Below are 13,845 nucleotides of genomic sequence, written 5' to 3'. Positions count from 1 at the left end.
ATATCCCCAGCAGGGCCTCTGATTAAACAATATGTCCATTGTGAGATCACGTTCTAATAAAGCACTTCGCTGTCATAGTTGAAAACGTACCATATCATTTTCCCAGTGGAATTTTTTCAGCTCCTGCAAGGTGGCTGCTTCCCTCATACAGGGTGGGGTCACTAAATGGAACTGAATCTTTGGCATGATTCCAGTGTGGTCTTCTGTAACTTCTAAACTCATGTGTTAACACAACAATTCATGGTCTATCAGACTCAGTCTCTGAGATGCTGCGTGTCCCTACTGAGCAGCATACCTGGCTCCAGGGTTCCACTTTCCACTCTTCGCAAGGCTCCAGATTACAGCTCATACTCAGCGGAGGAGGAACGCCGGCCAGGAACTGACAGTGAAATGGCCTCAGGCTCCGGTGATGGTCCACGCCGTCCATGCACTGAACCTCACGAATCTTGAAACCTCCACTGCAGTTTCGAGAGCACTGAATGGAGAGCAAAGTCACAGGTAACAGCTGAATTCTTGGCATCAAGGACCCCACACTCCATCACTGCAGAAGTTCAGGCTCCTAGCATGGGCTTCAAGCCCAGTCTGCATGTACCCTGCTTTCCTTCATATTTATGGAGAGGCAATCATATAAGCAGACCTCTTACATAGGGTCTCCTGGTATCAGAAACCAGAGTTTCAAAGTGTGAGAGTTTGGAAGTCTGTCAGCAGTGGGTGAGTACCCCAGTTTTGTCCCTGGCTGATTATGGATACATAATTTCCCACTGGATAGCTTTGAGCCTCAGAGGGCATATTTGTAAACTGGGATGTTTAACTCTCATCTCACAGGCTACTAGAAGATGAGAATCTGGAGAGGCCAGCACAGGTTATGGCCTAACTCAGATGGTGGCCATTTCTGCTAAATATCTGTATTTGCTTCAAGCAAATCAGCATCCAAGGCCTTCTGGGATAGGGCATTTTGGTCCCCAGGGAAGGACCACTCTGACAAGTCCCCTTCACTTCTCCCTCAGAGCTCCACTACAGAACAGTTTTATCCATGACTCAGAATATAGGATAGGTTATAATGCCTCTTAGGAAGGGATTATATTTTAGAAACAGACTGAGTAAGAGTTCAGTGATTTGACTCACAGGAGTGAGCAAAGCTGTCATTACCTGCCTCCATCACTGAATGTTTGCCTTCTGGGCACATGTTCACAGAAAGCCCACAAACCAGCCCTATTATAGCCCCTCCCCCTGGACTCCAACCTTTCGAAACAGTCCCTGCATCCTGCTCTGTATCTGCAAACTGCAGGGTTCACCTCCCAGCTTTCCATGTCATTTGGACCAGGGTAGCACTGGTAGCTTAGGCTGCCTGTGGCCATGACTTAGTCTCTCATCTGTCTCCCATTTGTTTTGAGCGCTTTCCTGATCCCTCACCATTTGCATTTGCTGTGTGTTTGGACCTGAAATGGGAGGACAGATACCTGGACTCATCAGTAGACTCTCCCAGTGTAACAGTGTGCCCTAATGGTCCTTACATCCTACATGTCCCTTCTTCTGCTTTCCGAATTGTGCTACCACTCTTTCCTTTGTTCGAGCATCAGATTAAATGAGAGCATTTTTAACAGACCTTACTTACCACAGTGCTTCCTATGATTTGTGGGTATCAGCATGTGTCCACCACTGTGGCACACATGTGACAATCTGGGAACAGCTCTGGGAAGTTGATTCTCTACCTTTAACTTAAATGCATTCTGGGGCTAAAACCCAGGCCCTCAGGCTTGTGAGGCAATCGCCACTTCCCACTGGGCCATCTCACTACTTTTTAAAGCCAAGGTCTTCCTTAAACCAAACATGCTCTGGTTATTTGTTTCCACTTCTCCTCTCTCCATGGCATAGCATTTGAAACACACACAGAAACCTCAGTTATTTTGTCCATAGTTTCTAACACTGTCACCACCATGGAAGAAGTGCCCTAAGTGTCCATTCAGCACTGTACCACAGGCACTCAGCATGGGGCCAGACAAGCATGAATGGCCAAAATGGATTTGTTGAATCAAGAAAATGAATTCTGAGAAACTGCTAGTTTGACCCCCAAAGGGAAAGCCAATGTCTGCCTCCTTCCTTCCTTCCTTCCTTCCTTCCTTCCTTCCTTCTCTTTTCTTTCTTTTTTGTTTTTGTTTTTGTTTTTTTTGTTTTTTTTTGTTTTTGAGATAGGGTGTCTTGCTATGTGGCCTAGCCTAGTCTGACATCCTGAACATCCAGCCTCAGTCTCCCGAGCACTAGGATTCCAGATATGTGTGCCTCTCTGCCCAGCAAGTGTCCTTACCTCTCCATTCTTCACAGTGATTTCATTGACAGTCTTGACTGAGAATGTATCACCAAGAAAGGACATATACTCCTGGAGGGTGTCTGTATGTTGTCCTCTGACCCTCCTCTCCAATCTGGAAATATGACACACTCCTGGATTTCCTAGAAATCATCATTGTAGGGTTGCGACTGAGTAGAGAAAATTCCTCACATCCCTTTCAGTAGAAGATTCCAAAGCTACGGCTCCACCTTCTCCCACTGTCCAGAAACCTGCACCAAGATACCTGGTAAAATCTTGACCTGTGTCTTTGTTTGTTTCTATTGTTATGATTACAATTCCATGGGGAAAAAGAGCAATTTGAAAGAATTTATTTTAGCTACATTTGTAGGTTATAGCCCATAATGACAGGACTCACAGTGGCAGGAATCTGAGGGAGCTGGTTACGCCCTATCCTCAGTCAAGAAGAAAGAGGAATGCTTGTGCTTAGTTAACCTAGGGAATGGTGCCGCCCACAAAAGAAAGGGCTTCCCAACTCAATTAAGCTAATTAAGATAACCTTTGTGAGCATGCCTAGTCAGCTGGACCCTGTCAAGTTGTCAACACTAAACAGCATCATCTGTAACATGGCAAGACATGGGCTCGCTTGCCCAAGAGGTAGATGGGTGCTCTAATGTTTTCACAAGTCAAGTGTGATCAACACTAGCCTGACAGCTCCAACAAAACACACACACACACACACACACACACACACACACACACACACACACACAAATCTTTATCTTCCTGTGTGTTAAGCACATGTAAAAAAAAATAAAAGTAGCTGCTAATTTATAATAAGCTCTGTTAGGAGAAGGAGGAGAAGAAAATTTCCCAAGAAATAAGTGTAAAATGAGATTTTTATTTTTTCATGTTCTATTTGTTGCTATAAGCCACTATTCCCCAATACAATCCTCAAATTAGCATTATTCTATTGTTGAAAGTTTACACATATTCAATGGGAAGTGACATTTACTAACATGCCGCAGGCAGTCACAAGGGAAGATGCTCTCTAAATCCATCCCTCTGTTTTGTTTTCATAGGGGTCTTAAGTTTCCATTAACAAGGCAGAAGTGGCAGCATATTGAAATCACTTCACTCCTAATGCCGTTTCGCTTTTGTGTGCAGAATGCCAATTGATGCACTCATTTTCTTCTTGCCCCACTTGCATTGCCTAGTATGGAGCCTGTCGGCCAGACTGAGGACAGGAGTCAGAATAAGGGAGCAAGAAAACTAGCTAATGCTCTGTCAAAATCAAGTAAGTCTGATGGTTCTCCAGTTACAGTGTCAGCCACAGTCACTGAAGTGTTTTGCAAACCAAATCAAAGTAAAATGGAAATAAATTCCATTCTATCAAGGATTTTCTGTTGTTTTGATGGTGGATGAGTGTGAGATATTTTAATCTATTTGCAATTTTTTATATTAAGTTTATAAAATTAAAGAAAGTAAAAATACCTTTATTGCTGGATTCACTAATAGAAAGAAAAGGAAATGCTCACCTCTTCTTCTTGGGGATGCTTTTGATATGTGTTATCTTTTCACACTAGATTCATACAGAGTCTTCAGAAACATACAATGAGGAAGTTAAGGAGCACAGGGTCAGGGGTCATCACATGGCATTCATTATAACCCTGGCACCAAATGGCTGCATGAGCTTGGATAAATGACTTCCCAAAAACTCCATTTTTTTCACTGATATCCAAATAAGGATAAGCTGGGTGATTAAATGGTCCCAACATTCCCAAGTGTGAGAAGATCACCTCAGTTATACTGTGTTGTGATTTGAGAACATCCAAAGCTTCAGGTCAAATATTAAACTAGGATATAGAATGTAAAAGGAAGTCTTGCTTTTTACTCTTTTTTTAAATGCTAAACACATTCACAAGACCTTTAAAATCCAGTAGTGACCCAAGAATATGTGAATGGCACAAACAGGACTTGTACGAGTTAAGAAACACAAGGACACAAAATTAGATTGGTACAGAAAGGGGTCTGTATCTGGAGGAGTCTGGGCACGAATAAGATCAAAATACAAATTATGAGTTTCTCAAACAACTAATAAAACTATTTGTAGTGACGTTTTTAAAAGTTATGGAATCTTTTTCTTTTAAAAACACAGAAATACTATAAAAATGTGCTTTCGTTTTAATACCAGGTTTGGAGATGTGGGGATGCTTCAGACAGTCCCCAGCATCTGACTATGATTTGCCTAGTGCTCTAGCAGAGGTGTGGTTTTTGCCAGTTGTAGATAGTTTCTAGGATTGTGTGATGTTCTGAATTCTGGGGACTTTCAATAGCATATGTGAATGCTAGGTCCCCGAGGGAGGACTGTTGATGTTGTTAGTAATTCAAGGGGCATTTGATGTCCTTTGTTAGTAGTCCTGCTCAAAGAAGAAACAAGAAAAGAAATACTGGGATCTCTCTCTCTCTCTCTCTCTCTCTCTCTCTCTCTCTCTCTCTCTCTCTGTCATCTTTTCTCCCCTATGTAGTGATGGGGCATGAAACTGGGAGGGTAAAGGGCAGTAAGAAGAAACCACAAAAGTAGCAAAGACCAGCTACAACTATTTCTAAAATTCTAATTGTCCCTCTGTTCCCTTACTTTCCTTCTTCCCAGTTATTGAAGTGTTGCCATGTTCCAAGCTCTGCATCAGAAAAGCATCAAGTGCTTTGCAATGGTATGCTGAGGGGATTCACCTAAATAAATGCTAGATTGTATTCCACAAGTCACTCAAGACCTTATGATGCTACAAAGAGGGTTAGTTAGCTTCACTGTGTAAACTGAAGAGAAGCTTTAATAAAGGAGGGGAGTGAAGGAAAAACGGGCAGAGGACAGAGAAGTAGAGAAAAGGGTATGTAGAAAGACTCAACAATTTGATACAACATGGCTTGTCTGCAAACAACACATTGGACAGAATTCAACAAGAGGGGTAGGGAGAGTAAGGAAAGGTAGGCAGAGGCCACCACGGAGGGCCTTGTGGTCTGCACATCAATGGTCTTGGGTCAAATTTTCTGTGTCCCAATTGCATGAGACAACTAGGTTGATATCTTGTTGCTTCCATTTAATTGCCATTCCTGTAACTACCTCTTCCTTATGGATCTCTGAATATAAGATGCTTAGTGGTGTAAAAAGAGTCTGGTGCTTTATTTTAACAGATTAAATTGTTAATACGCTCAGGGTCAAATAAATGAAGAGATTCTCAGTGTATCATCTGCCTTCTTGCCACTCAGTTATGCTCCTTGGGGGAATGGAGACACCTCTCTAATATAGAATTCTATGTGCTGGCTTTTATGCATTAAATTTTAATATGTTTCTAGGAATGTGCTTCGGAAGGGAGTAGGGATCTATGTATATTTAGTAAAAATCAATGCTATTTCTCATTTTATCCATTTGTAGAACTTCACGTTTATAAAATGTAGCAAAGCCATAGAAAATATGCAAACTTACAAGACATAACACTTGGACTAGATTGAGACAGAGTAGCTAACAAATATATGAGACCCGATGGTTTAAGGACAGTGTGTAGTCTCCTCTTATTTTTCAGCAAAGCTACAGATAATAAAATCAACTCTTGCTAGAAGGAAATTGCAGTGTTGCATATGTGGGAAGACGGATTGTCCCATGGGAAAACATATTTCTGATTCGTTTCAGGAAGAAATACGATTTGTTTGACTTAATTCCAAAAAGGACAGTGTTCAATCCAAGAACCAGGGAGACTGTCAAATCAGGAGTTTGCAGAATTGAGGTGACACAAAAAGCATTCTTTTAGGAAGTGTATGGAGCTGAAAATCGGAAGTAGTTTGGGTGGCAAACCTACTGGAGGGGTTTTCAAGAGCATCTTTGTCATTTCTTGCATTTCTCTCACCATAAGAATAACTTCCTCTCCCCTAGGAATTCATTCTGAAATTGGTGCGTGTCACCTCACTGATGTGCACATTTATTACGCACCATTTCCTTCCTCCAGAAATGCTCTAATTGGAGGGATGAACTGTCCGATGAGCTATCCATTAGTTGATAATTTCTTGTAGCTGACACTGTGTAGAGCAAGCATCATAAACAGCCACTTTAAACCTCATTTCCCTCAACCGAGTGTATAAATTCCTTTACTATGTTAATAATGGCATTGCTTTTTTTTTTTTGAAAGCTTCAGCACCAGGCACCTGACGGTATAGGTGACTGCTGTCTTCTGCAGGCAGTTTAAGTGATCTACACTTCATGAACAGCTGGGCACTTTGGTTAGCACTAGGAACAAACAACTTCTCTAGTCAGCACTCCTCTGACAGGATTCACCTGTCCATCAACCCTTGTTCCAAGTCCAGGAAATCAGAGGTTAGCAAATACCTACCAGCCACTCTGACCTTCAATGTTTAGCATAAATCTTGCCCAGAGCTCCCCCAACCCCCACCCACAAACAGGCTTTTGCCACTTATGGATGTTTTGCACACTGCTTTAGTTTAAATCTAGAATGTTTTCCAAAGATCCATGTGTGAAAGTCTTGTTCTTCAGTATGATGCTAATAGGAGGTGGTAGAAGTTTAAGGAGTGGTTGTGGGCACAGGACCTTGAAAGGGATTCTCCCTTATCGGTTCTGTATGCGCCTCTCCACCAGCAGGTGGCAGCATTGCTTCACTACCTACTTCCTACCATCGATGTCACAGCCCAAAGCAAAGAGCTCAATCGTTCATGGATCGAATCCTCTACATTCACCTTTTCTTTTTTTATAAGGTGATTATCTCAGGTGTTTGTTGTAGAAATAAAAGCTATTAAATATACACTTTGACCCTTACACAACCCCAAAGGTTAAGTAGAAGCAGTATTATCAATTTATTTCTGACACACGTACATTAGTCCTCCTAAGCGGCTGGATGAATAAACACTAGAGAGAGGGCAAGACTACCAATCCAGATGTGCCTGATTATCAGTGCACCACTGCCGCTAGGATGGTTTTGTTTTATTTTATGAGACAGAGTCTTGCTATACAGTCCTAGTACGAGGTTCAGGCTGGACTTAAATTTATGATAATCCTGGAGCAGACTGAGGAGTACAGCTATGCACCACCCTACCCAGCTTGCCTCTAGGGCTTACTAAATTCTATAGAAATATCCTGGGGCAAAGTTAAGACAAGAGCCTTTACTTTATTTCAGCCAGATGAATTCAGAGAGGAAGAGCCATTTTTGTTATCTCTAGATACCAGGAAGGTAGAAATCTAAATGAGTGACCCCGTTTCCTGTCAAACATATGAAAAAAAATGCACACTAGAGCTACTTAATTCAGACTTAACCATGAGAAGGGCACACTTAGAGCCAGAAGTCAGCCAAGTCAACCCAGCCAGTGATTATGATGGTGGGGAAATCCCTGGAGAGTAACTGGATGCCTCAGGCCTGATGCTGGCGGGCTCAGGGAACACTGCAGTTTAGCCTGGACTGTTAGACATTTAAGTCTTTATATTTGGGTAGAGATTTGAAGACTAATGGAGAGGTAAAGTTGAAATCGTAGTTTTGAGAAACTCTGAAAAATCAAACTGTCAACTGGGAAAACCAAACAACAACAACAACAACAACAACAACAACAACAACAACAAAACCAAACAAACAGAAAGAAACCTCCCTGGTTGATAGAGGAGAAAGAATTCTTGTGAAATCCCAGACATGAGTTCTGGAATCCTTCATCTGGACACTTTCCATTGGCTAGAATTCCCCAGGCCTGACTTGACCTCCTTGAGGGACTGTCTTTTCAGTGTTGTGTCATTTCTAAGGAAATTATTATCTTCAATTATAGGCATATGGAATTATGGGACATGGGCAACACTTGGCAAAATCTGAAAAATACTCTTTAGGTATTTTTGGATATGGAAGATGATCATAGAGAGGTGGTTTGTCGTTGTTGTGTTCTGGATTTGCTATTCGTTGGAAGGAAAAGAAACCTCAAAGGGATATGAATTCATCTTTTAAAAACTTATAGTACCAACACAGAAAGAGGGAGGCTGAAGTGTCATTAGGGCATGTCTCAGGGAGCCAGCCCTCTCTTTCCCAAATTCAGACTCTTCCTTTGGAGGAAGGGTCATTCAGGGCAACAATGATGTTTTATGCTCTTGTCTGAAGGGAAGTCTACCTAGGGGGTAAGTCAGTCTAGTGAAATACTACATGGTCTTCTGTTGAGATACAGACTTGCTACCAGAAAAAAGAGCTAACACCTAGACTTCAGAGGGTCCTGGGCCTCTCCAGACTTTCTAGCTACTTTTCTCTTTTGCAAAGTCTCTATTTTCTCTATTGTAGAAAATCTCGATCTCTGTAGAGGTGACAGACATTTAGGGAAGCCTAGTGTTGGGAATTTATAAAACACAAAAGGGGTACCCATAGCTCACACCTTCTCTTGCTCCCTGCCTGGCCCCAAACTCTGCTGCTGACTGCTGTGTCTCCCAAGGTCTGACTCAGTTTCAATCCAGGATGGTAGATGGCCTGATGAGGTGACTTCAAAGCATCTGGATTAATCTGAAGGCTTTACCTGTCCCTTTCTCAAGGGACCTTGTAGAACAAGGTTGTAAAATGCATACTAATATGGGGAACATACCTCTGTTTGTTTGTTCTTGAGAGCAGGTTTGGTATAGCCCAGCTGACCTAGAACTTAGGCTATAGCTCAGGATGACTCTTAACCCATGGTAATCTTCCCTTGGATCCTGGGATTACAGACATGTACCATCACGGAAGATACTTTTTAATGGTTAGATTATTCTTTAAAGTATCATCATCAATCTTCATCATCACCACCACCACCACTGCCACCGCTGCCATTATTATTATTATTTACTATGCCTGTATGTTTATGTGTAAAGGTTGGAGGTTGGGATCAGGTCCCCTGGAGTTGCAGCCTCAGGTGGTCGTGAGCCACCCTATGTGGATATTGGGAGCCAGTCTCAGTTCCTCTGTAAGAACAGAAAGCATTCCTAACTGCTGGACCATTCCTCAGCCCCAAATTATTCTTAATGCTTCTGCTTTCTTTTCATTTTAGTCAAATGAAACATTCTTTGTGAAGAGCCATCGAGCCATGACTTAATTATATATGTGACAATGTATAATTATTCATTATACAATTATAATTTTCATGCAATGCAAAATTGAAATAATTGAGAAATATTGAACTGCATGCTAGACAAAGCAACTAATTTTGAGAACATTTTCTTGAGCTTATCTCAAGACAGTAATGACACGCAGGTAAAATTTTGCATACTTATAACAAGTCTGACTTCTAGGTCTTCTATAACTTAAGAGTAAGCCAATGGTCCTTGCTTTCTAAAAGAGACATACAGAAGGGAGGCAGGGAGAGAGAAGGGAGAACAGATGTTTTTGGCAAGGGTTCACATACCCCCCCTGCCCCCTTTCCCCTGAAAATACAGCATCAAAGATTACCTTGCTCCAGTTTCCCACTCGCCAGCCAGCACAGGGGCGCAGGTGGCACTTCTTAGCAGGGTCTGGCCTCTGAATGGCGGCGCAGTCAGCGTTCATCCCGGTGCTACACTCCACACTCCTCCAGTAGGCCCCCAGCCCACAGGTGGTAGAGCACTGCAGCAGAGAGAAAGAGAAGACAGACTGAAAGCTTTTCTTAGGACCACCCACCACCGGGGCCCTGGAGCCAAAGGTTTCTGTCCTAGGTGCTAAGGTTGTCCCAGATATAAATAAACACGGAATTTGAATGTCTAGCTTTAATATCTGCAGCTGTATACAAAGGAAAGCAAATGAAAATATACTTTTCCTTGATATATTTATTGATACAAATGCCTGAGATACAGGCACATGGCCACACTACTCCAGTTCAGAAAGGATGTCAGATGTGAGTATCTGCCTCGCAGCTCATGTCTAAAGTGGCAATGGCTTTTAACTACTTTCTTTCAATGGCAACCTTGTGGTTCTGGTTAGTCCTATTATAGGCTAGACAATGACACTGAAGCTTAATGCTGGCTTGCCCATGGAGGAAGATGGGGTGTTCTTTCTTCAGAGCCCATGTCATATATTCTGTAGTGCCTCTCAAACTCTAGCGTCTCTAGGTAACATCCAGGAACTTGCTCAATGCTTATTTGAGATTCTACATTTTCACAAAGGGCAAAGCATGCCGCCACTGTTGACTCTGACCACTGAACTAGCAAAATGCTACCCTTCACTCCTTGATTCAGTGGCAGAGAACATGGTAGTGACCTTTTTCATAGGTAGAGTTTATTTTCCTCAAGGTGTTTCCTTCATTATCACAAATTTAGCTTGCATTCACCTTGAAGAGTACATGGTTTGTCCCATTTTATCCCCCCGTTTCATATCCTCTTCTCCTGCTCACCCTTAGGAAAGGGTCGTTTCTGAATACATAAAAGAGGGATCTAAGCATATTTAAAAGAAAGTTTCTTTTGATAAATTATATACATTAAGAGCAGCCTTATGTTTCCTTGGCTACACATTTGCCCTCTATACAACTTGATGCTTCATCTGATGTAAATTTTGGTATTATAATATATATATGTATATATATGTATATACATGTATATATGAGTTTGTGTATATATCTACATATATGTATGTGTATATGTGTATGTTTATATACATATGTATAAGTACACTTAAACGTATAGTCACATGTATATCTTAGGCAAATTATAGTCACAGAATGGGAAAAATAAAAACACCCAATGTCATAATCTAATTTCAATTTTCATTTATAGAAGCAATTTCCTCTCACCCTTACAATCCTTTAGGACTTGAGCTGAGTCTTTCTGGATTCTCTTTGAGCATAATTACACATCTGTCTAGTAGAGACAATGACAGCTAACATGCACTGACCATGTCATGGACTAAACTCACTAATGTTCTCCATCATTCACCCTCGCACTCTCATCAGCGATGGAATCCAATTAAGGCTGTTCTTGTGTCTGCTTTTGTCTAGTAGGACATGGTGGCAAATGCTATGCTAGTTACCAGGTTTTGCTTTCTGCTTTTGCTCTGGACTCTGCTTTTGCCATGAGCATAAGCCTGGGCCACACATTTGAAGACAAGAGTCAACATGAAACGTAATCAGGCAACTCAGCTGAAGCCACCTCAGGCCAGCTTTCAGCTGACCCCAGCAGGGACCTAAGAGAACATGATGAGGTTGATAGAACCTCCTGGTGGAGGATACAACTGTGCAGTGAATAATCACAGTTTGGTTATTTGCTAATGGTGTGAGCTTTTGCAGATGATGGACTCCCCCGAGCCTGTAATCTGGTGACAACGGTAGAATCCCTCATGTTGAGTTGCCGTCAGGATGGAAGATCACTCATGCACACTGCCCCGCACACGCTCACACAGACAGTGTGACAGCTTAATATTGTGACATAGAAGGAAAATGTAACGTTTAGGAAAGCCTAAGGAAGTTGCTAATGAGACCACATTGCCAGACTAGTAATGATCCCATTAAATCTCAAGAGAGAGTCGTAGTTCTCTGCGCCATATTTACGTGGCAAGTCATATGTATTATTTCCAGAGCTTGAAGTTTTATTCTCCGCACCAGAATTGGTTTAATTTTCTTTGACAGTTTCTATTTAGGCATCCTGCAACGGTCCAAAAGTAAATCTGACAGAGGAAATCCACAGAAAATAGAAAAAGCAAAACAAAAATCGCATTCTGTAGATTAGAGTCTTTCTTAAATTTAATTGCTTTCAAATTGGAAGTAGGGGATGGGAGGAAACAAGAGGACCTGGAGGAGGAGGAGAAGGAGGAGGAGGAGGAGGAGAAAGAGAGGAGGAGAGGAGGAGGAGGAAGAGAAAAGGAGGAGGAGGAGGAAGAGAGGAGGAGGAGAGGAGGAGGAAGAGAGGAGGAGGAATGGGGGAGGAGGAAGAGAGGAGGAGGAAGAGAGAAAGAGGAGGAAGAGAGAAGGAGGGAGAGGAGGAAGAGAGAAGGAAGAGGAGGAAGAGAGAAGGAAGAGGAGGAAGAGAGGAGGAGGAAGAGAGGAGGAGGGAGAGGAGGAAGAGAGAAGGAAGAGGAGGGAGAGAGGAGGAGGAAGAGAGGAGGAGGAAGAGAGGAGGAGGAGGAAGAGAGGAGGAGGAGGAAGAGAGGAGGAGGAGGAAGAGAGGAGGAGAAGGAAGAGGAGGAAGAGGGGTAACTTCATTCTGTCCTGGGGCTCTGGTAGCAACGTGGTTATCTTAGAAGACAGACAACCATCACCTTCTTAGAGACATAACCAAAGGAGTGTCAGGATACAGTTACTCAGGATTCAAGTCCAGCAAATGCATTTTCAAACTGCATGCTTTTTTAAAAAATAGGGTCAGCTTAGCTTTTACATCAGTTATTAATTCTGAAACCTTAATTAGTAAAAGAGATGTGTTATGTACAGTGAAGGCCCTGGGCAATCTTTTTAATGCAGGAGAGAAGCTGACAGCATATCCTACAAGAGATTTCAGATCAAACTCTTGGAAACTTTAAAAATGATTTCCGGGTTAGGGATCAGAAAACTTTACAGAAGAGGAAGCTAAAACTGACCCCAAAGGACATGCAGGATGTTGAGGGCAGAGTGGGCAGGGTAGGAGATCCCAGGCAGAAGCCGCATGGATGAGAGCACTGGACAAGGACATAGAGGATGGATAAAGGAGATTGGGCACCTTAGAGTTCTGAAGTGTAAATTGGACACAGAATAGCATCAAGATTAGAAAGTCAGCTTCTGCAAAGATCCAACTCCAATTTGATGTTTCCTTAGACCGTTTCCTTTTTTTAAAATCACCCCCCTTATATTATTGAGCCAGTGCACAGATCATCTGATCTGTATGTATTAAAAGACAGAGGTTCGTAAGCAGGACATTGACTTAGTGAGAACAAGCCTCTTCCGTCTCTTGTAGTGATGTGTTGAAAGGGTCGGGAAAGGGATGCACAGGCCAGCAATGAGGTGAAGGCAGGTGTCTTGGGCGAAAGTACTCACCAAGGGTCCTGGACTCCTAACTATTGAGATGCCATTGGTTCATTTGGTTTGGGGATCCTTCCTTACACAAGATTTTCCTGAATAATGTAGGGATTTTTATCATTTTTGTCTCTCATACATTAAGTGTGATCATTATTTAATAACAAACAAAAGTGCCTCCTGCCCCCCCCCCACCCCCAGCTTCCAAACCCTTCGTATTGCCAGCCTAGGAACCACCCAGCCTTCAACTAGCAGGAGACAAAAAGGAGATGACTGAATTGATGAGGTCATCTGACTTCAAACACTACTAATGCTTGTTCTAGTGAGGCAGAGTTAGATTAGTATCAGTAGAGATTCTTAGGTTTCTGAGACATTGTAATTGAGAGATAAATGATCTGTTTACAAGAACGGGCAGATATGAGCATCAGGGGTCCTGAGATGCTCAAAAACCCAAGGCTTCCACTCTGAATTCTGACTTTCTCTGGTAAATCCATATATGATGCATTATTTTTGTAAATAATACATAAAAGGAGTAGTTACTAAATCCTGTCATGTAAGGAGCCCCTGCCAAGTAGAGAACTCTAATTTTTATTATATTCTTGTTGCTCTAAAAGGCTTAA

At 42.2% G+C, this 13,845-nt stretch overlaps 1 protein-coding gene across 2 annotated transcripts in view; it reads right to left on the bottom strand.

Moving 5' to 3' along the window:
* The window catches only part of Adamts12 (ADAM metallopeptidase with thrombospondin type 1 motif, 12), a 294,742-nt gene that overhangs the window by 28,725 nt on the left and 252,172 nt on the right, over window positions 1-13,845 (bottom strand). The window contains exons 20-21 of one of the 2 annotated variants that reach the window (NM_001106420.4): window positions 9,727-9,879; window positions 296-475 (exon numbers count right to left, since the gene is read on the bottom strand). In NM_001106420.4, the coding sequence (NP_001099890.2) occupies window positions 296-475; window positions 9,727-9,879 (333 nt within the window). Of the gene's footprint in view, window positions 1-295; window positions 476-529; window positions 2,449-9,726; window positions 9,880-13,845 lie in introns of those variants that run through there. The other variant, XM_039101948.2, reaches the window with a different exon arrangement.

The sequence above is a fragment of the Rattus norvegicus genome, chromosome 2 (assembly GCF_036323735.1).
Source record: "Rattus norvegicus strain BN/NHsdMcwi chromosome 2, GRCr8, whole genome shotgun sequence".
NCBI lineage: Eukaryota > Metazoa > Chordata > Mammalia > Rodentia > Muridae > Rattus > Rattus norvegicus.
This window is presented reverse-complemented; position numbering and strand designations above follow the sequence as displayed.